The sequence below is a fragment of the Giraffa tippelskirchi genome, chromosome 3 (assembly GCF_054371585.1).
Source record: "Giraffa tippelskirchi isolate mGirTip1 chromosome 3, T2T-mGirTip1v1.2.pri, whole genome shotgun sequence".
Taxonomy (NCBI): Eukaryota; Metazoa; Chordata; class Mammalia; order Artiodactyla; family Giraffidae; genus Giraffa; species Giraffa tippelskirchi.
Genome location: NC_137277.1, coordinates 57,020,394 through 57,046,638, shown reverse-complemented (window position 1 = coordinate 57,046,638; position 26,245 = coordinate 57,020,394). Strand labels below are relative to the sequence as shown.

The 26,245-nt window shown below is 41.5% G+C and overlaps 1 protein-coding gene across 1 annotated transcript; it reads right to left on the bottom strand.

Annotated features, from left to right (window-relative positions):
- Window positions 1-1,023: 1,023 nt before the first annotated feature.
- Window positions 1,024-1,305, bottom strand: SMIM36 (small integral membrane protein 36). Its single transcript, XM_081579650.1, has one exon. It carries the CDS (start codon window positions 1,303-1,305, stop codon window positions 1,024-1,026), a length of 282 nt encoding a protein of 93 aa, XP_081435776.1.
- Window positions 1,306-26,245: the final 24,940 nt, after the last annotated feature.

Sequence of the window (26,245 nt, the reverse complement as noted above, 5' to 3'; positions counted from 1 at the left end):
GAGCATGTAAGTTGCTCTGAGCTCAGAGAAGGGAGGGTTAATAAAAACACATATATACAATGGAGATGCTAATTCAAAATTGTGGAAATAAATGAATGAGCAAGAAAATAAATTTATGGTTAGTAGCAACTAAGAAAGGGGACAAGAAGACAGCAAGCAGTGCTGGGGGGACTGAAACACCAGCCATGGGCCCTGATAACTTTTGCGGAGTCCTCAGTAACTTTGCATTGGACCAGGTCAGACTTGAGGACTGAAGATTAAACATCTTGATGAGAGGGGTGAAAGGGAATAATGCTAATATTCATCATAACAGCTTACCCTGTGTGCCAACCATCGTCTCAAGTGTTTTCAGTGAATAAACTTGTTTAGACAACCCTAACAGCCTGGAGGTCCTCCCAGTAGCTCTGAGGCACAAACAAATGGCTCTGGTCATACAGCTAGTAAGTGGAGGAGGCAGGGTCTGAATCAAGCTTTGTGGTTAATCACCACACTCTTCAATCACTGTGTTCATTTTATTGACCCACAGTGAGAAGTAGAATGTGAAGAGCTGGTATTTATAGAAATAGTTATAATCTTAAGTCTCGGAAAGCTCAGTGGTTGCCTTGAAAAGAGAGGATATGCAAAGTATGCGATAGATTTGGTCTAGTCCCATTTCTCATACACACACACACACACACACACACACACACACACACTATTGCATTCTCTTCTTTAAACCTTAGTCAAACATCAGTATCTCCTAGAAGTTGCAAGGACAGCTTCATCAGGAATGTGCTTGTAACCAGCTTTGACTAAACAATCGTATTCCTCAGATTTTGCATCTGGAGGCATTGACCAAAGGCCCCCATGGGCTTCTTACCTTAAATAGTTGTTTTATCCACAAGGAGGATGATGAGAAAGCAGAAGGGAAGGCAGAGCTCCCGCTGACACAGCCCAGCAAGACGTGTGTGCGGACAGCAGTGTAGCCCGTGGGCACCGGCTTGTCCGCAGCATCTGGTGCTCCTCCCAGGACCCCAGCCAGCCTCACACCACGGTGCTTTTCTTCCCCAGTGGAGCAGGATTCTCAAAGTGAAGGCCGGACCCCCGTGCCCAGGGGGCTCCCGGGGAGCCTTGCTGCATCACCACCAGGCGGATGGAGGGCTGGGCTTCCAGGGAGGCCTCAGGTGTGTACTCCTTACTGGGGTCCTTGCCTCGGCAGTCATAGAGCATGCAGGAGATGAGGAAAACCAGGAGCAAGATGATGTAGCTGGAGACTAGGATGATCAGGTTCAAGGTGACAGGGTCGATCTCCAGGTAAAACTCCATCACACGGCGCACGGTTGGGAAGTGGGTCTAGAGCAGGGCGTTGGGACCAGTCGGGGGTTCTGGGAGCAAACCCTAGCTCGATGGAATAGCTACATTGGCTCTGGAATAAAAATACATTAATCCCTACTGCTCCAGGAGACTTCACAGATTAAAGCTGCCCGGTTTAATAACTTAAGCTCTTCTGTTAATACTACAGCCACCAAAGCACAGACACTGTCTCTTATCACTTCACCTACACAGAGAGAGAAAGAGAAAAAGAGAGATGGTTCATATGCTACCCAGGTGTGGTATGTAAGCAGGAGGTCCATTCAGTGTCCAAACAGTTTTGGTAAGCAGAAGAAAGTCAGTTCAGTCAGTCAGTTCAGTCGCTCTGTTGTGTCTGACTCTTTACGACCCTATGGACTGCAGCACACCAGGCCTCCCTGTCCATCACCAACTCCTGAAGCTCAAACTCAAGCTCACTGAGTGGGTGATGCCATCCCCCCATCTCCTCTCGTCCCCTTCTCCTCCCGCCTTCAATCTTTCCCAGCAGCAGGGTCTTTTCCAATGAGTCAGTTCATCACATTAAGTGGCCAAAGTACTGCAGTTTCAGCTTCAGCATCAGTCCTTCCAATGAATTTTCAGGACTGATTTCCTTTAGGATAGACAGGTTGGATCTCCTTGCAGTCCAAGGGACTCTCAAGAGTCTTCTCCAACACCACAGTTCAAAAGCATCAATTATTTGGCGCTCAGCTTTCTTTATGGTCCAACTCTCACATTCATACACAACCACTGGAAAAACCATAACTTTGACTAGATGGCTCTTTGTTGGCAAAGTAATGTCTCTGCTTTTTAATATGCTGTCTAGGTTGGTCATAGCTTGTCTTCCAAGGAGCAAGTGTCTTTTAATTTCATGGCTGCAGTCACCATCTGAAGTGATTTTTGGAGCCCAAGAAAAGAAAGTCTGTCACTGTTTCCACTGTTTCCCCATCTAGTTGCCATGAAGTGATGGGACCGGATGTCAAGATCTTAGTTTTTTGAATGTTGAGTTTTAAGCCAACTTTTTCACTCTCCTGTCTCACTTTCACCAAGAGACTCTTTAGTTCTTCAATTTCTGCCATAAGGGTGGTGTCATCTGCATATCTGAGGTTATTGATATTTCTCCTGGCAAACTTGATTCCAGCCTGTGCTTCATCCAGACGGGCATTTCATGTGAGATACTCCTTTCCCAATTTGGAACCAGTCCGTCGTTCCATGTCTCGTTCTAACTGTTGAAGAAGTAAGTGCATACTGTTAAAACTTGGACTGTTGTATAAAATTTGTGAAATATGGTCATCTTTAATATAAGAGAGGCTTATTAATTTTATTTTCAAAGTGAAAGTATAGTTTATTTACAATATTATATTAGTTTCATGGTGTACAATATAGTGATTCAATATTTTTACAGATCATACTCTGTTTAAAGTTTTATAAAATGTTGGCCATATTCCCTGTGCTATTTATCTTGTTCATTTTATACATAATAATTTGTACATCTTAATCCCCTACTCCTACCTTGTCCCTCACTGCTTTCCTCTCCCCACTGGTAACCACAAGTTTGTTCTCTATATTTGTGAGTCTGCTTCTGTTTTATTTGCTTCATTTTTTAGATTCTACATATAAATGATAATATATATTATTTGTCTTTCTCTGCTGACTTACTTCACTAAGCATGATACGCTCCAGGTCCATCCAGGTTGTTGCAAATGACAGAATTTCATTCTTTTTATGGCTGTCTAATATATGTAATAGCCAGTCACATATTTATCCATTCATCTGTTGACTGTCAGACACTTAGGTTTTGTCCTGGCTATTATAAATAATGTTGTTGTAAACATTGGGGTGCATGTATCTTTTCAAATGTTTTCATTTTCTTCAGATATATACCCAGGAGTGGACTTATTGGATCATATGGTAGTTTTATTTTTAATTTTTCTTTTTGGTCGAACCTCCATACTCTGTTCCATAATGGCTGTGCCAGTTTAAAATTCCCACCAACAGTGCACAAGAATGTGGGGAAAACCACATTCTTGCCAACATTTGTTATTTGTGGTCTTTTTGACAATAGCCATCTTGACAGGCATCAGGAGCTGCCTCACTGTGGTGTTGCCTTGTGGTTTCCCTGATAATCAGCGATGTTGAGCATCTTTTCATGTGCTTGTTGGTCATCTGCATGTTTTCTTTGGAAAAGTGTCTATTCAAGTCTTCTGCCTGTTTTTTAATCAAGTGGTTTTTTTTTTTATATATTGAGTTGTATGAGCCATTTATATATTTTGGATATGAACTCCTTTTGGAGTTCATTTCTATTCTATTCTATTATATTTATTCTATTCTATTCTCCTTTTAATATCTTTTGCAAATATTTTCTCCCATTCAGCAAGCTGTCTTTTCATTTTGTTGATGGTTTCCTTTACTGTGGAAAAAGTTTCAAGTTTAATTAGATTCCATTTGTTTATCTTTCCTTTTGTTTCCTTTTCTACCTAAGGGATATTTTAATGCCAAGTATCCATCTTTGGAATGATTTGAGTCTTGGGAAGGATGTTTTTCTTTAATAAAAAGAACACACTCAGCCCCTGACGTTTTCACTCTTTTTGCCTCTGTTGGTGTTTTTCATTCATCAATTCAAAAATGCTTTTTGAGCTCCTCGTATGTTCTAGATACGATGCTAAGCAATAATAAGACAGAAGTATTTAGTCTAGAAGGGGAGACAGACATTAAACAAATAATTGCATAAGTCCCCATTTAAGAATAGTGGGAATTAGTTTATAAAAGACAAGGAGAGGGTGGTAGGAGAGTGTGTCCCAAGGTGAGTGAGAGAAAGTTTCCATGAGAAAGAGACATTTAACCTATGACCTGAATGATAGGCAAAATTTAGCCAGGTTGGGACAGGGAGGGAAGATTCTTCAAGCCACAGAGAAGAGCATGCATGAAAGTCCTGAGCAAAAAAAAGCCTGGAAAATTAGAGGAGTTGAAACAAGGGCAGCGTAACTGTCGTACAGAGAAAGAAAGGTGAGCATAACAAGAGAGAATGGGGCGGGGGTCAGAATGCAAAGGGGCATGTGTGTCCTGCTCAGGGCTTTAGAGTGGGTGCCAGGGTGATGGGTGCCACTGAATCAGCTGATACAGAGGAGGGAGGGGCCAGCTGGACTTCAAAGAGCTCACCTTAGTTACTGTGGGCATGCAAGAAAATAAGCAAAATGAAAAGATCAAATAAAAAAACAGATATCCCTTGATTTATAGTCATCTTCCTGCCTCAGTGCGGTGTGTGTGCTAGTTGTGTCTGACTCTTTGCAACCCCATGGTCTGCAGCTCACCAGGCTCCTCTGTCCGTGGCCTCAGTGGCAGCCTGTCCCAATAGCCCTTCAGAGGAGGGACTGAATAGACTCCCAATAGACGTCACAGGCATGGAACCTGGAGAGTTGCACAGACCCCTTGTTCAGAAGGACTCCACGCTTAGTTTAGTGCCCTGCTGCCACCATCTTCAAATTTTTAATAATTTTTTATTGTGCACTGAGCTCACAAATTATGTATCTTGCTTAGTCTCGTATATACATTTTTGGCCGGACAGGGCCATTTCTCCAAGAGCTAATGCGACCATTTTGATGCTGCTGGTTAAAGGTCAAAGGTCCCAGAGATCTTCTGGCTTATCATCACCGTTAAGCTTTAATGTCCTAGCAGCTTTGGTCTATTCCTTTATTCTCAGCCTCTCTGGGAATGGGAGGGCTCAGGGCTGCTGTTGAAAAGCATTCTTATTGATCTGGAGACCTTTTTCAAATAAAATATTTCATGAATCCATGGTTCTGGATGAAACTGTGGAATTATACTGAAGAAGATGAGTGGTTCTCAAACACTGCAGATGCAGAGCCACCCCCACCGTCCTCAGCTGGGCTTCTTAGGAATACAGAGTCCCAGGTCAGTGCCAGATCTATTGAATTAAATCTTTGGGGCTGGAATCTGCGAATCTGCATTAGTAACAGTCTTTGTGGACAATCTTGATATGTGACCAGGATGGAGAATCATGGCTACAGACATGTGAAAGAAGGATGTGCAGAAAATCGGTCACCAGGGTAGTTGCTGGCCACTGGCATGCCAGAGGAGGCATACAGCACAGACATCACATTGTCCAAGGCTCTGAGTCAAAGAGGCTCAGACAGTTCGTTTTGTCAAGGGAAAATCCTTTTCCTGGTGGTAATTCACATCTACCAAGCTCACAGGAGACAAATGTTCAAAACAGAATACCAGTTTATTCAGTTACAGTGAAAAATACCCCTGTCACAAAGTTGGGAGGTCTTGTGCTGAAATGACCATAGCTTTTCCCTCCCTGGAGGCAGATCTATAGATGAAGTTCATTTATAATAGAAAGTTTCTTGCTGAGCACAGAATCTCAGCAAGTACGGTTGTCTGGTGCTTCTGTAAGTCGCATTGGTGATCCTAGACCACAGGAAGGCTATTTAAAAGCAAGTATATACCAGGTAGTTACTTAGTTTGGTCCACACTGAACTCTAGATTCCTAACTTCTACAGTAAACTGATGTCCACACAGCACATGCTCTTCTGCATAATACTATTTGGAGAAGTTTTTCTTTTTTTTGATGACTTTAAACAAATGATATAAAAGCTTGCTAAAATTGAGAACTACATGCAGTTTGTGAGACTGAGCCTACGCTTTGCTATACCATGGATTGTAGCCTGTCAGGCTCCTCTGTCCATGAAATTCTTCAGGCCAGAATACTGGAGTGGGTAGCCATCCCCTTCTCAAGGGGATTTGCCAGCCCAAGGATTGAACTCCTGCATTTCAGGCCGATTCTTTACCATCCAAGCCACCAGGGAAGCCCATATACAGTTTAGTCCACATTAAATTAAACTGAAATGCATGTCGCAGCTCTGCCTGCCATATGTAGTGGAGTTTCCACGTCAGCTCCACTTTTATCTGTGCAACAGTGATTGGCCAGCAATCATGGCGACTGATCTGGTCTGGCCACCTCTCTTGCACTGTCTCAGTTCTACTGATTTTCTTGTGATGTCCCAGAATATTTTGTTCAAGGCTATTGTCTTTTGATCAGTATCTTTTGATCAGTGCTATCTGCAGATAGCACTTTTGTCTTTGTATCTACCACTGCCCAAAAGGTCATTTCAAATCCAGCCTATGGAGGCTTTGCTCCCTTACAACGTGTTCCGGGCAATGCTGGCTACCTGGTTTGTTCACCCCAGGGGTTGGCTGCCTTATTCATACTGCAACCCAGCATCTCCAAAGCATAGTCCCGTCATGCCTGATTGTTAAAGAACTTTCCTTTTGTGCCATCTAGTGGCCAAAGCAGAGACTGCTAAATAAAGGAAAAACTTTGCAATGTCAAGCTGGAAGGACTTTCTAATCAGCAGTAGAGGGTGACAGAGCCACAGTTCAGAACAACCCCTTGAGGAAGTCAGGACATAGTCATTCTTTCACTCATTTACAAACATGTATTGTACACTTACCATTTGGCAGCCTGCTTGACGATGTGATGAATGCAGAAGCTGGAGGGAGAATCCTGGTGAACAGGGAGAGCATCAGCTGCGTCTTCAGTTCAGTTCAGTTCAGTTCAGTTCATTTCAGTCGCTCAGTCGTGTCTGACTCTTTGCGACCCCATGAACAGCAGCACGCCAGGCCTCCCTGTCCATCACCAACTCCCAGAGTTCACCCAAACCCATGTCCATTGAGTCGGTGATGCCATCCAACCATCTCATCCTCTGTCGTCCCCTTCTACTCCCACCTTCAATCTTTCCCAGCATCAGGGTCTTTTCCAATGAGTCAGCTCTTCCCATCAGGTGGCCACAGTGTTGGAGTTTCAGCTTCAGCCTCAGTCCTTCCAATGATAGGAATGAAGAAACTGAAGCTCACAGAAGCAATGGAATTCTAATTAGCTCATTCTTGTTCCCTTTCTCCCTCTCACCCTTCCACCTCTCTTTTCTCTTGCTAAAATATAAATCAAATATCTACATAGAATACCCTATGCTGTGTGTTCTGGAGCGTTCAAAACCTAATCAGATAGATTTTCCCTGGGCTCCCAATTACGTACACACTTATTCATAATCTAGACCATTTTGTCTGCTGACCTAGAACATCACCTAATAATGCCAGACAAATGTGTTCCATTTAAGTTTGGGGGAGAACGGATACATGTATACATATGTTTGAGTCCCTTTGCTGTTCACCTGAAACTATCACACTATTGTTAATCGGCTATAACCCAATACAAAATAAAAGTTAAAAAAAAATATGTGTTCCATGTAAATGCATTTCAGGCAGCTAGTATTTATTTCATTTTGTAAAACATTTATTTTGACTGTGCTGGGTCTTTGTTGCAGCATGAGAGAGATCTTTAGTTGAGGCCTGTGAACTCTTGGTTGCAGCTTATGGGATCTAGTTCCCTGCTTATCGAATCCAGTTCCCCTACCTTGGGAGCATGAAGTCTTAGCCGCTGGACCACCAGGGAAGTACTAGAATTTATTTCTTAAAACTCCAAAATATTTTTGTATTTTAACTATGCTGGATAGGAGTTTAACTCCGATATTCACACTGCCTTGCTTCTTCAATAAAATACAGGATTCCAACAGTCTTGTGTGCAAGCTAAGTTGCTTCAGTCATATTTGACTCTTTGCGACCTTATGGACTGTAGCCTGTCAGGCTCCTCTGTCCATGGGATTCTCCAGGCAAGAATACTGGAGTGGGTTCCCATTTCCTCCTCCAGGGGATCTTCCTGACAGGGATTGAACCTGTGTCTCTTATGTTTCCTGCATTGGCAGGCGGGTTCTTTACCACTAGTGACACTTAGGAAGTGTAGTTTCAATTTTTAATGACTTCAGAGGTAAAAAAGTCACAAACTTACAAAAGAGTCATTGGAAGTCTAATTATTTTACAGCTGAGGACACTGAAGCTCAGGGAAGTGAGCTCAGGGAAGTAAGCAAATGCTTTAGAGCCAAGCAGATGGTAAATGATAGAAACAAGACTTAAAGCCAAGTTTTGAATTCTAATCTAGTGCTTTTTCACTGGAGTTAATGACTAGGTAGAGAAGAAAATGAAAGAGGTATAGCTGTATTAGATGCTAGAAAAGCAAGAATGGCAGTCATCATAAAAGCCAAATGATAGCCATCTATATTTTCAGAAGTCTACTTGACCTAAACATTTTCCCGAGACAACATAACTCTATTTCCAACCCATGGCCCCTCTCAACTTTCCAGTCAGAATCTAGTGTGTGGTTCACCTGGGACCTACTGGAAAAACACTGCCACAAATTATCACAGAGCAAATTTAAGATATTTTTCCACCTCAGTTCAGTTCAGATCAGTCGCTCAGTTGTGTCCGACTCTTTGTGATCCCATATACTGCAGCACACCAGGCCGCCCTGTCCACTGCCAACTCCTGGAGATTGCTCTAACTCATGTCCATTGAGTCAGTGATGATATCCAACCATCTCATCCTCTATCATCCCCTTCTCCTCCTGCCTTCAATCTTTCTCAGCATCAGGGTCTTTTCCAATAAGTCAGTTTTTTGCATCAGGTGACCAAAGTATTGGAGTTTCAGCTTCAGCATCAGTCCTTCCAATGAATATTCAGGACTGATTTCCCTTAGGATGGACTGATTGGACCTCCTTGCAGTCCAAGGGACTGTCAGAAGTCTTCTCCAACACCACAGTTCAAAAGCATTGATTCCTTAGTGCTCAGCTTTCTTTATAGTCCAACTCTCACATCCATATATGACTACTGGAAAAACCATAGCTTTGACTAGACAGACCTTTGTCAGCAAAGTAATGACTCTGTTTTTTAATATGCTGTCTAGGTTGGTCATAGCTTTTCTTCCAAGGAGCAAGCATCTTTTAATTTCATGGCTGCAGTCACCATCTGCAGTGTTTCTGGAGCCCAAGAAAAGAAAGTCTGTTACTGTTTCCATTGTTTCCTCATCTATTTGCTATGAAGTGATGGGACCAGATGCCATGATCTTAGTTTTCTGAATGGTGAGTTTTAAGCCAACTTTTTCGCTCTCCTCTTTCACTTTCATCAAGAGGCTCTTTAGTTCCTCTTCAGTTTCTGCCATAAGGGTGGTGTCATCTGCATATCTGAGGTTATTGATATTTCTCCCGGTAATCTTGATTCCAGCTTGTGATTCACCCAGACCAGCATTTCTCATGATGTACTCTGCATGTAAGTTAAATAAGCAGGGTGACAATGTATAGCTTTGACGTACTCCTTTCCTAATTTGAAACCAGTCTGTCATTCCATGTCTGGTTCTAACTGTTGCTTCCTGACCTGCATACAGATTTCTCAGGAGGCAGGTCAGATGGTCTGGTATTCCCATGTCTTTAAAAATTTTCCACAGTTTGTTTCGATCTACATAGTCAAAGGCTTTGGTGTAATCAATAAAGCACAAGCAGATTTTTTTTCTGGAATTCTCTTGCTTTTACTATGATCCAACAGATGTTGGCAATTTGATCTCTGGGTCCTCTGCCTTTTCTAAATCCAGCTTGAAAATCTGGAAGTTCACTGTTCACATACTGTTGAAGCCTGGCGTGGAGAATTTTGAACATTACTTTGTTAGCCTGTGAGATGAGTGCAACTGTGTGGTAGTTTGAACATTCTTTGGCATTGCCTTTCTTTGGGATTGGAATGAAAACTGACCTTTTCCAGTCCTGTGGCCACTGCTGAGTTGTCCAAATTTGCTGGCATATTGAGTGCAGCACTTTCACAGCTTCATCTTTTAGGATTTGAAATAGCTCACCTGGAGTTCTATCACCTCCACTAGCTTTGTTCATAGTTATGCTTCCTAAGACCCACTTGACTTCGCAGTCCAGGATGTCTGGCTCTAGGTGAGTGATCACACCATCATGGTTATCTGCATCATGAAGATCTTTTTTGTATAGTTCGTCTGTGTATTCTTGCCAACTCTTCTTAATATCTTCTGCTTCTTTTCAGTCTATACCATTTCTGTCCTTTATTGTGCCCATCTTTGCGTGAAGTGTTCCCTCGGTATCTCTAATTTTCTTGAAGAGATCTCTAGTCTTTCATATTCTATTGTTTGCTCTATTTCTTTGCATTGATCGCTAGGGAAGGCTTTCTTATCTCTCCTTGCTATTCTTTGGAACTTTGTACTGGGTCAAATAGTCTCTCTCCAAATTCATATCCTCTTAGAAACTCAGAAAGTGAAATAAGGTCTCTATTAGGCAATAGTGTCTTTGCAGATGTAATTAGTTAAGATGAGTTCATCATGGATAAGGGTGGGCAGGATGTGGATAAGGACACTAGTCATTAAATCCATACAGATACACACAGAGAAGAGAAGGCCATCTGAAGATGAAGACAGAGTCTTGGGTGAAGCAGCAAACCAAGGACTGGAAAGGGTTTCTTGGAACCAGCAAAATCTTGGAGAGAGGTGTGGGACAGGTTCTCCCACAGAGCCTCTTGTTGTTGTTCAGTTGAGCAGTTGTGTCCGACATTTTGTGGTCCAAAGGACTGCAGCACGCCAAGCTTCTTTGTCCTTCACTATCTCTTGGAGTTTGTTCAAACTCATGTTCACTGAATCCGTGAATCCATCCAGCCATCTCATTCTCTGTCATCCCCTTCTCCTTCTGCCTTCAATCTTTCCCAGCATCAGGGACTTTTTCAATGAGTCAGCTCTTCCCGTCAGGTGGCCAAAGTATTGGAGCTGCAGTATCAGCATCAGTCCTTCCAATGAATATTCGGGATTGATTTCCTTTAGGATGGACTGGTTTGATCTCCTTGCAGTCCAAGGGACTCTCAAGAGTCTTCTCCAACACCACAGTTCAAAAGCATCAATTCTTTGGTGCTCAGATTTCTTTATAGTCCACCTCTCGCATCCATACATGACTACTGGAAAAGTCATAGCTTTGAATAAATGGACCTTTGTTGACAAAGTGATGCCGTTACTTTTTAATACACTATCTAAGTTTGTGATAGCTTTACTTCCAAAGAGCAAGCATCTTTCAGTTTCATGGCTGCAGTCACCGTCTGCAGTGATTTTGGAGCCCAAGAAAATAAAGGCTGCCACTGTTTCCATTTTCTCTCCATCTATTTGCCATGAAGTGATGGGACCAGTGGAGAAGGCAATGGCACCCCACTCCAGTACTCTTGCCTGGAAAATCCCATGGACGGAGGAGCCTGGTAGGCTACCGTCCATGGGGTCGCTAAGAGTCGGACACGACTGAGCGACTTCACTTTCACTTTTCCCTTTCGTGCACTGGAGAAGGAAATGGCAACCCACTCCGGTATTCTTGCCTGGAGAATCCCAGGGACGGGGGAGCCTGGTGGGCTACCGTCTATGGGGTCGCACAGAGTCGGACACGACTGAAGCGACTTAGCAGCAGCAGCAGCAGATGGGACCACATGCCATGATCTTAGTTTTTTGAATGTTGAGTTTTAAGCCAGCTTTTCACTCTACACTTTCACCTTCATCAGAGGCTCTTTGCTTCCTCTTTGCCTCTGCCATAACGGTGGTCTGCATGTTTGAGGTTATTGATATTTCTCCTGGCAATCTTGATTCCAGCTTGTGATTCATCCAGCCCAGCATTTCACATGATGTACTCTGCATATAAGTTGAATAAGCAGGGTGATAATAAACAGCCTTGATGTACTCCATTCCTAATTTTGAACCAGTTTATTTTTCCATGCCTGGTTCTAACTGCTGCTTCTTGACCTCCAGACAGGTTTCTTGGGAGGCAGATAAGGTGGTCTGGTATTCCCATCTCTTTGAGAATTCTCCACAGTTTATTGTGATCCATGCAGTCAAATGCTTTAGTGCAGTCATTGAGGCAGAAGTAGATGTTTTTCTGGAATTCCCTTGCTTTTTCTATGATCCAACAAACGTTGGCAGTGTGATCTCTGGTTCCTCTGCCTTTTCTAAATCCAGCTTGTGTGTCTGGAAGTTCTTGGTTCACGTACTGTTGAAGCCTAGCTTGAAAGATTTTGAGCATCACCTAGAGCCTCTAGAAAGGACCAAACCTGCTGACACTCTGATTTCAGACTTCCAGTCTCCACAATTGAGAGAGAATAAAACTCTGTTGCTTTACTTGGCTCTGTTTGTGGTATTTTTGTTATAGCAGTACTAAAAAATGAATGGCACCCCACTCCAGTACTCTTGCCTGGAAAATCCCATGGATGGAGGAGCCTGATAGGCTGCAGTCCATGGGGTCGCTAAGAGTCGAACATGACTGAGCGACTTCACTTTCACTTTTCACTTTCATGCATTGCAGAAGGAAATGGCAACCCACTCCAGTATTCTTGCCTGGAGAATCCCAGGGCCGGGGGAGCCTGGTGGGCTGCCGTCTATGGGGTCACACAGAGTCGGACATGACTGAAGCAACTTAGCAGCAGCAGCAGCAGCATAATGCTTAGGGATTGTGGAGTAATCCCTGAGCATGGCATGGCTTGGAGCAAAATCAAGCTCTCCTGTGGATATACTCCTTTGTACTTCCTTTAGACAGTTTCTCTTCTAGCTCTGGCTGTGGTTCCTGGCTCCTTCTACTCAGGTATGGCTCCATTTAGAAAATGCCTGAGATGAAAAAAAATTCCTGTATGTGAAATTTGCCTCCACAAAAATAAACACACAAATTTCAGTTAAAAACTGCAACTGGGAGAGAACAAGATGGCAGAGGAGAAGGTGGACGTGAAGCACATCTTTCTCCATGGATACATCAGGAATACACCTTCAGACACAGAAGTACATGCAGAACACCAGTTGAGAGTGGACAGGAGGACCTGACCTGTGGAAAAAAAAATATAGAACTACGCAACACTCGATAGGATGAAGGAACCAGGGGGAAAGACAGGAGTGTTACTAGAACTGGACCTGCCCTCGGCAGGTGGGGCAACTGAAGCAGGGGTCCAATCCCCCCATTGAGGTGATTGTCTGAGTCAGAGGAGAAACATTTAAGGCTGAGAGTGAAACAGCTGATCTGTGGCAGCCTAAATAGAATAAGAATCAGACCATCCTTGTCGCAGTCAAACCTACCCTGGACAGTGATGTGGGTCCCCTAAAAGGTGCAGTGGCTGGGAGCTGGAGCTTAGGGATTGTGGAGTAATGCCAGAGTGATGGCGGCTGTTCACTGCAGAGAGACAGACCAAGGGGATGTGAGGGAGGAGACTGAGGTGGAAAATGCCTGTGGAGGAAATCCAGGGAGCCACTGAAGCAAGGCGATACTGCTGAGTCCCGCGTAGGGGTTGGAGCCATCACCATAGCCTCTCTCTCCCCAAAGGCCAGCATGGGCAGCTGAACAATAGAGAGGCTGGCCCACTAAACGCCTGACACAGGAACTATAGAGTAGGACCTCACGCAGGGTGCCCCTTTAGTGCGTGACGCACCGATCTACAGACTAAGACCCCAGCCAGGGGGGGCCCTTCTATGTGCCTGCTGCACCGAACAACAGAGAAGGACTCTGGCGAGGGTGCCTCTGAGTGCCTGAACGGGCCAAGCAATGGAGAAAGACTGGCCAAAGAGGCCTTCTGATTGCCAGCTACCAGAGGCTCAAAAAAAGGGACTCTGATAGGGCCATAACTCCTGCAGTGGAGGCAGTCCGTGTCCCTACACATTTGGTGCCTCCAGCGTCCTGGCTGCCCAAGCAGGTGCACTGCCTTCATGCTCAACCCTCACTTGGGCAGAGCTGCCACAAGCAAAAAAAAAGGCTTGTGTTTATTCATGCAGGGTCTCTTCAGTCGTGTCCAACTCTTTGCAACCCTGTAGACTGTGTGTGGCCTGCCAGGCTTCTCTGTCAGGGGATTTCTCCAGGCAAGAATACTGGAATGTATTGATCCATACTGGTTGCCATACCCTTCTAGAGCACTATATTCCCTTCTGCCTTAGCCACCAACTCCCCTGAGTACCTGGTGCTGCCAGAACCCCTGAGTCCCAAGCAGCTGCACCTTCTCCACACCTGGCCTTCACTGAGACAGACCCAAGTCCTCTAGGGAAGCCTCAGAAGCAAACCCCAGTGGATGACCCACATGCAGAGGTGTAAATAAAACCGCAGTTGAAACCCAGGGGCAGTGTGTCTAAGGAAGAAGACCCGCAACCTTCCCACCAGCTGTACAAGCTGCAGATTAAATCCACATGATCAACTAGCCAGACTCTATGTCTATGGAATATATAAAAGGACATTGAGAACTCTCACAAAAGAAAACACCCTAGTTCTGGTAGCTATGGACATTGGAGGCAAGAACACACAGGAGTAGGACCATATTAGAATCTGAGCTACCCCCACAGAAAGTCCAGAGACCAGCACATTGTTGGAGGGCATCCTAGGGAGGTGAGATGGACTGTGACTCCCACGAGGAAAAGGAATCTGACAGCAGTGACTCAAGAAAAACATTTATTATTCCTATATTTTGACTTGTTCTGTGGATTCTTTTGGATTTTTTTAAAACTTATTTTTCCTTCCCCCTTAACCCCCCACTGTAGTTGTTGATTTTATTGGTACTATGAAATCTAATTAAGCTTTTGATTTTGTTTTCTTTTCTCAGTTATATATATATATATTTTATTGTTTTTATAAACCTCTCCCTCCAAGTTGGGCTTTTGCTGTTCTGTGGAGTTTTTCTTTTTCTTTTCTTAATTTTATTATTTTTTAAAACAATTACAATTTTTTCTACATTTATTCCTTTGTTTGCTTTTCCTACTGTTCTTTTCCCCTTGCAGTTAATCTTTAATGTATATAAATCTTTTTATCTACTTCTGTTTAACTTGGCATAGCTATTCTTTCTTTCTTCTCTTTCCTTCCATTCCTCTCAATATATTTGTTAGTTTTGTTTCATTGCTTTATTCCCCACATTGCACCTTACTTTAGTTTTGTTTTCCAGTTTCTGCTTTAGTTAATTTTGTTCTTAACTTGTAGATACGATTTTTGGTTTCCTTTGTTTCCTGGGTCAGTCTATTGTACTCTATTTTTGTTGGACTGTTTTCATTTTGCTTATGGGTGTATTTGTATATGTGTATATTTCATTATTTTAATTACTACTTGCCTGATTTTGTAACTTCCGTTTGTCTGGCGTTCATCTTTGGTTTCTCGTTTTTGGGTATTTGCTTTAATCTTACTTAATGCTGTAACAAACCACTTGTGATATCATTATTCTTGACCAGAGATCAGGTTCTGAGCCTTTGGAGTGGGAGCATTGACTCTAAGACCCTAGACTATGAGAGAACTAACCCTGGGGAGTATCAAATAATGAGAACTCACACAAAGGAAACCGCTTAAATACAAGACCCAGGATCACCCAAGCACCAGTAGAACCCTGTGCAGGACTCCTCATCTAAACAACAAACAAAACAAAAATACAAACCAAATCATAACCAGACAGGATTACCACCTCACTCAGCCTTGCCCATCAGAGGAAAAACAACAACAAAAAAAGAAAAAACCCAGCACAAATCTCACCCTATATGAAGCTTACACAAACCACTGAACCAACCTTAGGAGGGCAGAAACAAAAAGGAAGAAAGGATTCAGTCTTGAAGCCTGGGAAAAGGAGACCTCAAACACAATAAGTTTGAAAAAAAAATAACAAAAAGGCAGAGAAATGCTACCCAAATGAAGGAACAAACTAGAAATACAGAAGTCAAAATAAATGAAGAGGAAATAGGCAAACTACCTGAAAAAAATTCAGAATAATCATAGTAAAAATGATCAAAAACCTTGAAAACAGAATGGAGAAAAGGCAAGAATCAATTAACATAGTCCTAGAAGAATTAAAGCATAAACATATAGAGACAAACAACACAATTACTGAAATTAAAAATGCTGTAGAAGGAATCAATAGCAGAATATCTGAAGCAGAAGAACGTATCAGTGAGCTGGAAGATAAAATGGTGGAAATAACTTCTGAAGAGCAGAATAAAGCAAAAAGAATGAAAAGAACTGAGGGTAGTCTCAGAGACCTCTGGGTAAGTATAAAATGCAACAACAGTCGAATTATGGGGGTTCCAGAAAAAGAAGGGAAAAAGAAAGGGTATGAGAAAATCTTTGAAGAGATTACAGTTGGAAATTTCCCCAACATGGAAAAGGAAATAGTCAATCAAGTTCAACAGGCTCAAAGAGTCCCAAACAGGATAAATCGAAAGAGAAACATGCCAAGACACATACTAATCAAACTAACAAATATTAAACAGAAACAAAGAATATTAAAAGCAGCAAGGGAAAAGCAACAAGTGACATAATAGGGAAATCCCAAACACTTAACAGCTGATCCTTCAACAGAAACTGCAGGCCAGAAGGGAAAGGCAGGATATATTTAAAGTACTGAAAGGGAAAAATCTACAACCAAGATTAGTCTACCCGGCAAGGATCTCATTCAAAATTGATGGAGAAATAAAAAGCTTTTCAGACAAGCAAAAGCTCAGAGAATTCAGTACCACCAAATCAGATTTACAACAAATGTTAAAGGGTCTTATATAATCAAGAAATACAAGAGAAGAAAAAGATCTACAAAATCAACCCCCAAACAATTAAGAAAATGGCAATAAGACTATATACATCAATAATTACTTCAAATGTAACTAGATTAAATGCTCCAACCAAAAGACACAGAATGGATACAAAAACAAGAGCCATATATATGCTGTCTAAAAGAAACCCTCTTCAGATCTCAAGACATGTATAGATTGAAAGTGAGAGGATGGAAAAATATATCCCATGCAAATGGAAAGCAAAAGAAAGCTGAAGTAGCAATTCTCATATCAGACAAAATGGACCTTAAAATAAACACTATTACAAGAGATAAGGAAGGACACTACATAATGATCAAGGGATCAATCCAAGAGGAAGTCATAACAATTGTAAATATCTATGCACCCAACATAGAAGCACCTCAATACATAAGACAAACACTAACATACGTAAAAGAAGAAATTGACAATAACACAATAATAGTAGGAGACTTTAACACCCCACTTACACCAATGAGCAGATCATCAAAACAGAAAATTACTAAGGAAACGCAAGTCTTGAATGATACATTTAGATGAGATGGATCTTATTGATATCTTCAGGACATTCCATCCAAATGCAGAAGAATATACCTTCACCTCAAGTGCACATGGAACATTCTTCATGTTCCATGTGGGATAAACCACATCTTGGGTCATATAACAAACCTCAGGAAATTTAAGAAAATTGAAAAATTGTATTAAGCATCTTGTCTGAACACCACGCTATGAGACTAGATATCAATTACAAGAAAAAATCTGTAAAAAACACAAACACATGGAGATTAAACAATTCATTTCTAAATAACCAACAGGTTGCTGATGAAATCAACAGGGAAATAAAAAAAAAATTCTAGAGACAAATGACAATGAAAACATATCCCAAAACCTATGGGATGCAGCAAAAGCAGTTCTAAGAGGGAATTTTATAGCAATACTATCCTACCTCAAGAAACAAGAAAAAAATTGAATAGGCAACCTAACTTTACACCTAAAATAACTGGAAAAAGAAGAACAAAAAATCGGCAACATTAACAGAAGGAAAGAAGTCATATATATCAGAGCAGAAATAAGTAAAAAAGAAATGAAAGAAACAATAGTAAAGATTAATGAAACTGAAAGCTGGTTCTTTGGGAAGATAACAAAATTGACAATCCTTTAGCCTTATTCATCAAGAAAAAAAGAGAGAAGAATCAAATCAACAGAATTAGAAATGAAAAAGGGGAGGTTACAACAGACAATGCAGAAATACAATAAGAGACTATTATGAGCAATAAAATGGATATGGCAATAAAATGTATAATCTGGAAGAAATGGACAGATTCTTAGAAAAGTTCAATCTTCCAAGACTGAACCAGGAAGAAATAGAAACTATGAACAATCCAATTACAAGCACTGAAATTGAAGCTGTGATCAAAAATCTCCCAAAAAACAAAAGCCCAGGACCAGATGGCTTCACAGGAGAATTCTATCAAACATTTAGAGACGAGCTAATGCCTAGCCTTCTAAAACTCTTTCAAAAAATTGCAGAGGAAGGGACGCTTCCAAACTCATTCTACAAGGCTACCATTACCTTGATACCAAAACCAGACAAGGACAGCACAATAAAAGAAGACTACAAGCCAATATCACTGATGAACACAGATGCAAAAATCCTCAGCAAAATATTAGCAAGCAGAATTCAGCAACACATTAAATAGCTCATACACTATGATAGGTTCAGTTCAGTCACTCAGTCATGTCTGACTTTTTGCGACTCCATGGACTGCAGCACACCAGGCTTCCCTGTCCATCACCAACTCCTGGAGCTTGCTCAAACTCATGTCCATCGAGGCGGCAATGCCATTCAAACCATCTCATCCTCTGTTGTCCCCTTCTCCTCCTGCCTTCAATCTTTCCTAGCATCAGGGTCTTTTCCAATGAGTCAGTTCTTTGCATTAGGTGGCCAAAGTATTGGAGTTTCAGCTTCAGCATCAGTCCTTCCAATGAATATTGAGGACTGATTTCCTTTAGGATGGACTGGTTTGATCTCCTTGCAGTCCAAGGGACTCTCAAGAGTCTTCTCCAACACCACAGTGCAAAAGCATCAATTCTTCAGCACACAACTTTCTTTATTATGATCATGTTGTGCTTATTCCAGGGATGCAAGGATTTTTCAATATACACAAATCAATCAATGTGATACACCATATTAACAAATTGAAAGATAGAAACAGTATGATAATCTGAATAGATGCAGAAAAAGCCATTGACTAAATTCAGCACCCATTTGTGATTCAGTTCAGTTCAGTAGCTCAGTCGTGTCCGACTCTTTGCGACCCCATGAATTGCAGCACGCCAGGCCTCTCTGTCCATCGCCAACTCCTGCAGTCTACCCAAACCCATGTCCATCGAGTCAGTGATGCCATCCAACCATCTCATCCTCTGTCATCCCCTTCTCCTCCCGCCCTCAATCCTACCCAGCATTAGGGTCTTTTCCAATGAGTCAACCCTTTGCATGAGGTGGCCAAAGTATTGGAGTTTCAGCTTCAACATCAGACCTTCCAATGAACACCCAGGATTGATCTCTTTTAGGATGGATTGATTGGATCTCCTTGCAGTCCAAGGGACTCTCAAGAGTCTTCTCCAACACCACAGTTCAAAACCATCAATTCTTCGGCGCTCAGCTTTCTTCACCGTCCAACTCTCACATCCATACATGACCACTGGAAAAACCATAGCCTTGACTAGACGTACTTTTGTTGGCAAAGTAATGTGTCTGCTTTTAAATATGCTATCTAGGTTGGCCATAACCTTCCTTCCAAGGAGTAAGCGTCTTTTAATTTCATGGCTGCAATCACCATCAGCAGTGATTTTGGAGCCGAAAAAAATAAAGTCTGACACTGTTTCCACTGTTTCCCCATCTATTTCCCATGAAGTGATGGGACCAGATGCCATTATCTTAGTTTTCTGAACGTTGAGCTTTAAGTCAACTTTTTCACTCTCCTCCTTCTCCTTCATCAATTTGTGATTAAAACTCTTCAAAAACTGGTTATAGAAGGAACCTATCTCAACATAGCAAAGGCCATATATAATAAGCCTACAGCAAACATTTTTCTCAATGGTGAAAAACTGGAAGCATCTCCCCTAAGATCAGGAACAAGACAAGGGTGTCCACTTCCTTAATACCACTATTATTCAACATAGTTTTGGAAGTCCTAGCTACAGCAGTCAGAGAAGAAAAAGAAATAAAAGGAATCCAGATCAGAAAAGATGAGGTAAAGCTCTCACTGTTTACAGATGACATGATACTGTACCAAAATATAGACATTAGTACCTAAATATACTTTACTTAAATAAAATCCTAAATATACGATCTAAAATTGCTAGAGTTAATCAGTGAATTTAGCAAAGTCGCAGGATACAAAATCAATACACAGAAATCACTTGCATTTCTATATACTAAAAATGAAAAATCAGAAAGACAAATTAAGGAACCAATCCCATTCACCATTGCAACAAAAAGAATTAAATATTTTGGAATAAACTTATCTAAGGAGAGAAAAGAACCATACACAGAAAATTATAACACACTGATGAAAGAAAACAAAGGTGACATAAACAGATGGAGACATATTCCATGTTCCTGGGTAGGAAGAATCAATATTGTGAAAATGACTATACTATTAAATGCAATCTACAGATTTAAAGTGATCACTATCAAATTACCAATATCATTTTTCACAGAATTAGAACAAAACATTTCACAATTCATATGGAAACACAAAAGACCCTGAATTGCCAAAGTAGTCTTGAGAAAGTAGAACGGAGCTGGAGGAATCAACCTTCCTGACTTCAGACTATACTACAAAGCTGCAGTCATCAAGACAGTATGGTACTGACACAAAAACAGAAACATAGACCAATGCAACAAGATAGAAAGCCCAGAAATAAACCCATGAGCCTACGGGCACCTTGATTTTACAAAGGAGGCAAGAATATGCAATGGGGCAAAGACAGCCTCTTCAATAAATGGTGGTGGGAAAATTGGACAGCTACATGTAAAATAATGAAATCAGAGCACTTCCTAACAGTGTACACAAAGATACACTCAAAACGGATTAAATATCTAAATGTAAGACCAGAAACTATAAAACTCTTAGAGGAAAATGTAGAAAGAACACTCAGTGACATAAATCAAAGCAAGATCCTTTATGACCCACCTCCTAGACTAATGGAAATAAAAACAAAATAAACAAGTGGGACCTGATTGAACTTAAAAAGCTTTTGCACAGCAAAAGAAACCATAAGCAAGGTGAAAAGACCTCAGAATGGGAGAAAATAATAGTAAATGAAACAACTGACAAAGGATTGATTTCCAAAACATACAAGCAACTCATACAACTCAATACCAGAAAAACAAACAACCCAATCAAAAAGTATGAAAAAGACCTAAACAGACATTTCTCCAAGGAAGACATACAGATGGCTAACAAGCACATGAAAAGATGCTCAACATTTTTCATTATCAGAGAAATGCAAATCAAAACTATGAGATACCACCTTACATCAGTCAGAATGGCCATCATCAAAAAGTATACAAACAACAAAATGCTGGAGAGGGTGTGGAAAAAAGGGAATGCTCTTGCACTGTTGGTGGGAATATAAATTGATACAGCCACTATGGAAGATGGTATGGATATTCCCTAAAAAATTAGGAATAAAACCACCATATGACTCAGCAATCCCACTCCTAGGGATACACCCTGAGGAAACTAAAATTGAAAAAGACACTTGTATCCCATTGTTCATTGCAGCACTATTTACAATACTTAGAACATGGAAGCAACCTAGATGTCCATTGACAGATGAATGGATAAAGAAGCTGTGGTACATATACACAATGGAATATTACTCAGTCATAAAAGGAACACATTTAGGTCAGTTCTAATGAGGTGGATGTACCTAGAGCCTATTACACAGAGTGAAATAAGTCAGAAAGAGAAAGATGAATATTGTATACTAACGTATACATATGGAATCTAGAAAAGTGGTACTGAAGAATTTATTTACAGGGCAGCAATGGAGAAAAAGACATAAAGAATAAACTTATAGACATGGGGAGAGGGGAGGAGAGGGTGAGATACATGGCGAGAGTAACATGGAAACTTACATTATCATATGTAAAATACATCCCAATGGGAATTTGCTGTATGTCTTAGGAAACTCAAACAGGGGCTCTGTATCAACCTAGAGGGGGTGGGATGGGGAGGGAGGTTTAAAAGGGAGGGGATATATGTATACCTACGGCTGTTTCATGTTGAGGTTTGACAGAAAACAACAAAATTCTGTAAAGCAATTATCCTTCAATTAAAAAATTAATTAATTAAAAAAAAATAGCGACTGGCCAGCAGCCCCTGACATGACTCCCTTTTATATATTGCCAATAAAATCCTTGGGAGACAGAGAAAATTATGAAGGCCTACAAAAGAAATAAAAAAGGCAGTGTAGCAGGGGATGATATTTTAAAGATATTAAGGCATTGTTTCTCCCCTCTTCCCTTCTCAAGAATTATTTGAACCCATTTCTCTTCTTGTACGTAATCTAGGATTTCTAAAGGTAGTGACTGTCAAGACAGATACATCCTGAAAGAGTCAAATTCATCATTCTTGAGCTTCTTTGTAGACTTCTGTAAATTTATGCCATTGTCCATAGGCTTAGGGCCAGCATTGTGGGGGGAGAAAAGACCATTTTTAAAAATTACAACATATTGGCTTTGTGTATCAGGAGACCAAGAACATAGAATTTACGCCACAGGCCAAAAGTAGGAAAGGGAAAGTAAAGAATGTGAGCAACTTTCCTACTCTTAAGGCAATGAGTTGAGATGGGGATTCCAAGAGGAAGTAACAAGCGCTTAGATGCTAGTGTGCCCCTGTGAAGGCCCTTCCCTTTCCCCACACCAGAGACTGTAGACTGATTCATGCTTTAGCACTCCAAAGCAGAAAGGCTGGGGATTTGATTCCATAGTATGACTGTGGAGGACTTTCAGATTCTTGGGGAAGCCCCATGCTCAATGTGACACTGAGCAGCAGAATGCTGGAATAGCAGAGAAAAATTTCCAAAACAGAAGGTAACTGGACAAGCCAGGGCTACCTTACAATCAAAGGCAAATCAGATGGTACTAGGAAAATAGCCAAGAGTTTCCAGAACTCCAAAATGGGATTAAGATGGAAGAGCTGAGAGATGTCTGATTGAAAAGGATTCTACTAAAGGACAGAGAGTGAGCCGACTGCCAGCGGTAGGATTGGAGGCTTGGAGAGGAGCAGTGAAGTAGCTGTGCCGAGTCTGATGCTCAAGAACAGTGGAACAAGCTTCATGTCAGTGGGGGACATTGAAGACAAGTGGAAATATGTAGACCACATGTTCTTTCCCCAAAGCTGTGACCTAAGACCTCTGGAATTTAGATGACTCCCAGAAAGAGGGTGGGAAGAAGGAGACAAGGGAGAATCCAGAACTTGCATCAGTTATTTACTTTGACAAAGATGAGAGGCTTCCCTGGTTGTTTAGCTGGTAAAGAATCTGCCTGCAATGCAGGAGACCCCAGTTCAATTCCCGGGTCAGGAAGATCCCCTGGAGAAAGGATAGGCTACCCACTCCAGTATTCTTGGGCTTCCCTCATGGCTCAGATGGTAAAGAATCCACCTGCAATGCAGGAGACCTGTGTTTGATCCCTGGGTTGGGAAGATCCCCTGGAAGAGGGCAAGGCAACCCACTCCAGTATTCTTGCCTGGAGAGTCCCCATGAACAAAGGATCCTTGTGGGCTACAGTCCATGCGGTCACAAAGAGTTGGACATGACTGAGTGACTAAGCACCATAGCACTCCCCAAAGATGAAACTTTAAACCAGAAGTTGTTGAGCTTCTTTTTATTGGCAAGATTGGATTTTCATCATTGGCAGATGAGGAGTCTTCTGAACTAATTTATCTTACTAACAGAGAAATGAAGTAAAATAGAAAATGAAGGTTTTGTGTACTTGAGTTATACAGGCATTAAAGCAAGATTGAAAGATAACCTAATACCAGTGTTTGACAGACTCTTGACTAACCATCAGGTAGAGGGAGCTGGAATTATCAGTATTTAAACAGTCTTCGTTGCAGGGCATAACGAGAGCATTACGAAATAAAGAATGTTTCAGGATAGTTGGACATTTGTCCAACCAAACCCACCATCTGGCCCTGTACCATAGGTCCAGGACACATAGAACTTTATTGCTCTCCTCCCATCCTCAGCATCTTCAGTGCAAGGGAGGTGAGTGTAAGAGGAGGGGTGGTGGATGTGGCAGTGCCTAACACCACGAGTGTCCATTCCTCACAAATTAAAGATAAAGATGTACAATGGGATGATTTGACATATGTTATAGATCATGTATATCTCAATAAAGCAGAAAAAAAGAAAAATAAGAATAAAGAGAACAAAAAGATGGAAGGAACCCTGAGAAAAGGCACAATGGGCAGAAGAAAGCTCCAGCTCTATAAAAAAGCTGTACTAGGTTAATGCAGGGTCAGGTCACAGAGGACGTGGTAAGCTCTACTAGAGAATTTGAATTTCACTCTAATTACCAGAGGAAGCTATCAGAGAGATTTCAATAGATTGACAATGATTACTCTTAATCTTGGAGAAACTCTCTATGGCTGATCTTCAGAGAATGAGTTATCAAGAAACTAGAGTAGGAGAAGAGGGATGCATAAGGGAGGCTGCTGCAATGCTGCAGGTGAGATGTGGTGAAGGCATGGACTAGAATACTGATGATGCTAAGAAGTGGCTTGGATTTGAGAAATATATGTTGCATTTGCTGAGGGTTGGGTGTGATGACTGAAAGAGAATTTTGGCCTGAGCAACTGAATTTAGGGTGGTACCATATGTGGAGAGTCAGACATGACTGAATGACTAAGCACAAGCAAGGGGATACACATATATTGTGTTAGGCTTCCCAAGTGGTGCAATGATAGAGAATCTGCCTGCCAATGCAGGAGACACAAGAGATGCACATTCAATCCCTGGGTTGGGAAGATCCCCTGGATTAGAAAATGGCAAGCTTCTCCAGTCTTCTTGCCTAAAAAAGTCCATGGACAGAGGATCCTGGTGGGTTATAGTCCACGGGTGGCAAAGAGTCAGACATAAGTGACAACTGAGCACAGCACAGCACATATATGGGATTACCACTTAATTACATGCTTGTGGCTGGTGGTTCTCCTTAGGATTAGTTAAACTTGAGATTCTGAAGAGGTAACTGGATGTATGGGTCTGGATCTTAGTGGGAAGACAGTGGTGCAGGTACAAATTTTGAAGTTAGCAATATGTAGATAGTATTCATAGTGATGGAATTGGACAAGATGAGACTGGAAGAAAGGGTAGATAGAAAGGGTAGAGAAGAAGACTAAGGATAGGACCTAGAGTATTCCAACATTTAGAGACTCGGGAGAGAAGAAAGAGCCAACAAACAAAACAGATGAGTAGCCAGTGAGGTAAGAGGAAAAGTCAGAAGGTGGCCAGATGACTGTGAAAGGGAGAGGTGTCTGGCGGTCAAGTCTGATGGATAAAAGGGAAAGGTAAGTTTAGAAACAGAACTCAGGGTGACAATTTTCATGGTATCAGAAAAACCCAGGAAAAAGTGGGTATGAAAAAGAAGTAGCCAACTGGGTTAAAAGCTGCTAAGTGATTGGATAATACAAGAATAGAGAATGACCATTGGTTTTTTGAGACTTTAATAAATACTGTAGGAGTTTTTCATGAAAGGGGTGGGGTGAGGAATAAAACCCCAGAAAAGTAGATTGAGAAAAGAAGGTAAGAAACTAGAGATAATGAGTATAAATAATTTTGAGGAGTTTGGTTGTGAAAGATTGCAGAGAAATGGGAAGTAACTGGAGGCCAGTGTGGGAGTAAAAAACAAGTATTTGTTTAAAAGAAGTATTTTAGATGAAAGGTATCAAGACATACATGTGGGTCAGTGGGGAAAGTTCAGTTGTGAGAGTCAATAATGCAAGAGAAAAGGGAAGACTATAGGGTCAAATTCCTCGAGCAGGGGAGGGACCCAGTGCAAATGTGGAAGAGTGGGTCCCAGCTGGGAGCCAGGACAATTCTCCCGTTGTATCAATAGAGAAGGAAAAGTGGGCTTTGAGTAGCTTTAGCGGTAGGAAGATGAGGTTAGTTTCATCTGATTCCTGAGTTTTGTTTTGTTTTCCACTCAGGAATGAGTCAAAGTCCTCAGCAGAGATTGAGTGAGGGACATGTGTGACTGTTGAAAATGAGAAGTTTTAAAATATTTGTGTTGAAGAAAGAAAACAAATATCCCAGGGAAGTGGGGTAAGAGTGTTCGGTAGTGTTGAGTTGAGATTAGTTATCGTGAATTTAAAATGAGACATTTAAAATATGGTCTATTAATGCACACATATGGAACCTATAAAAATGGTACTAATGAACCCAT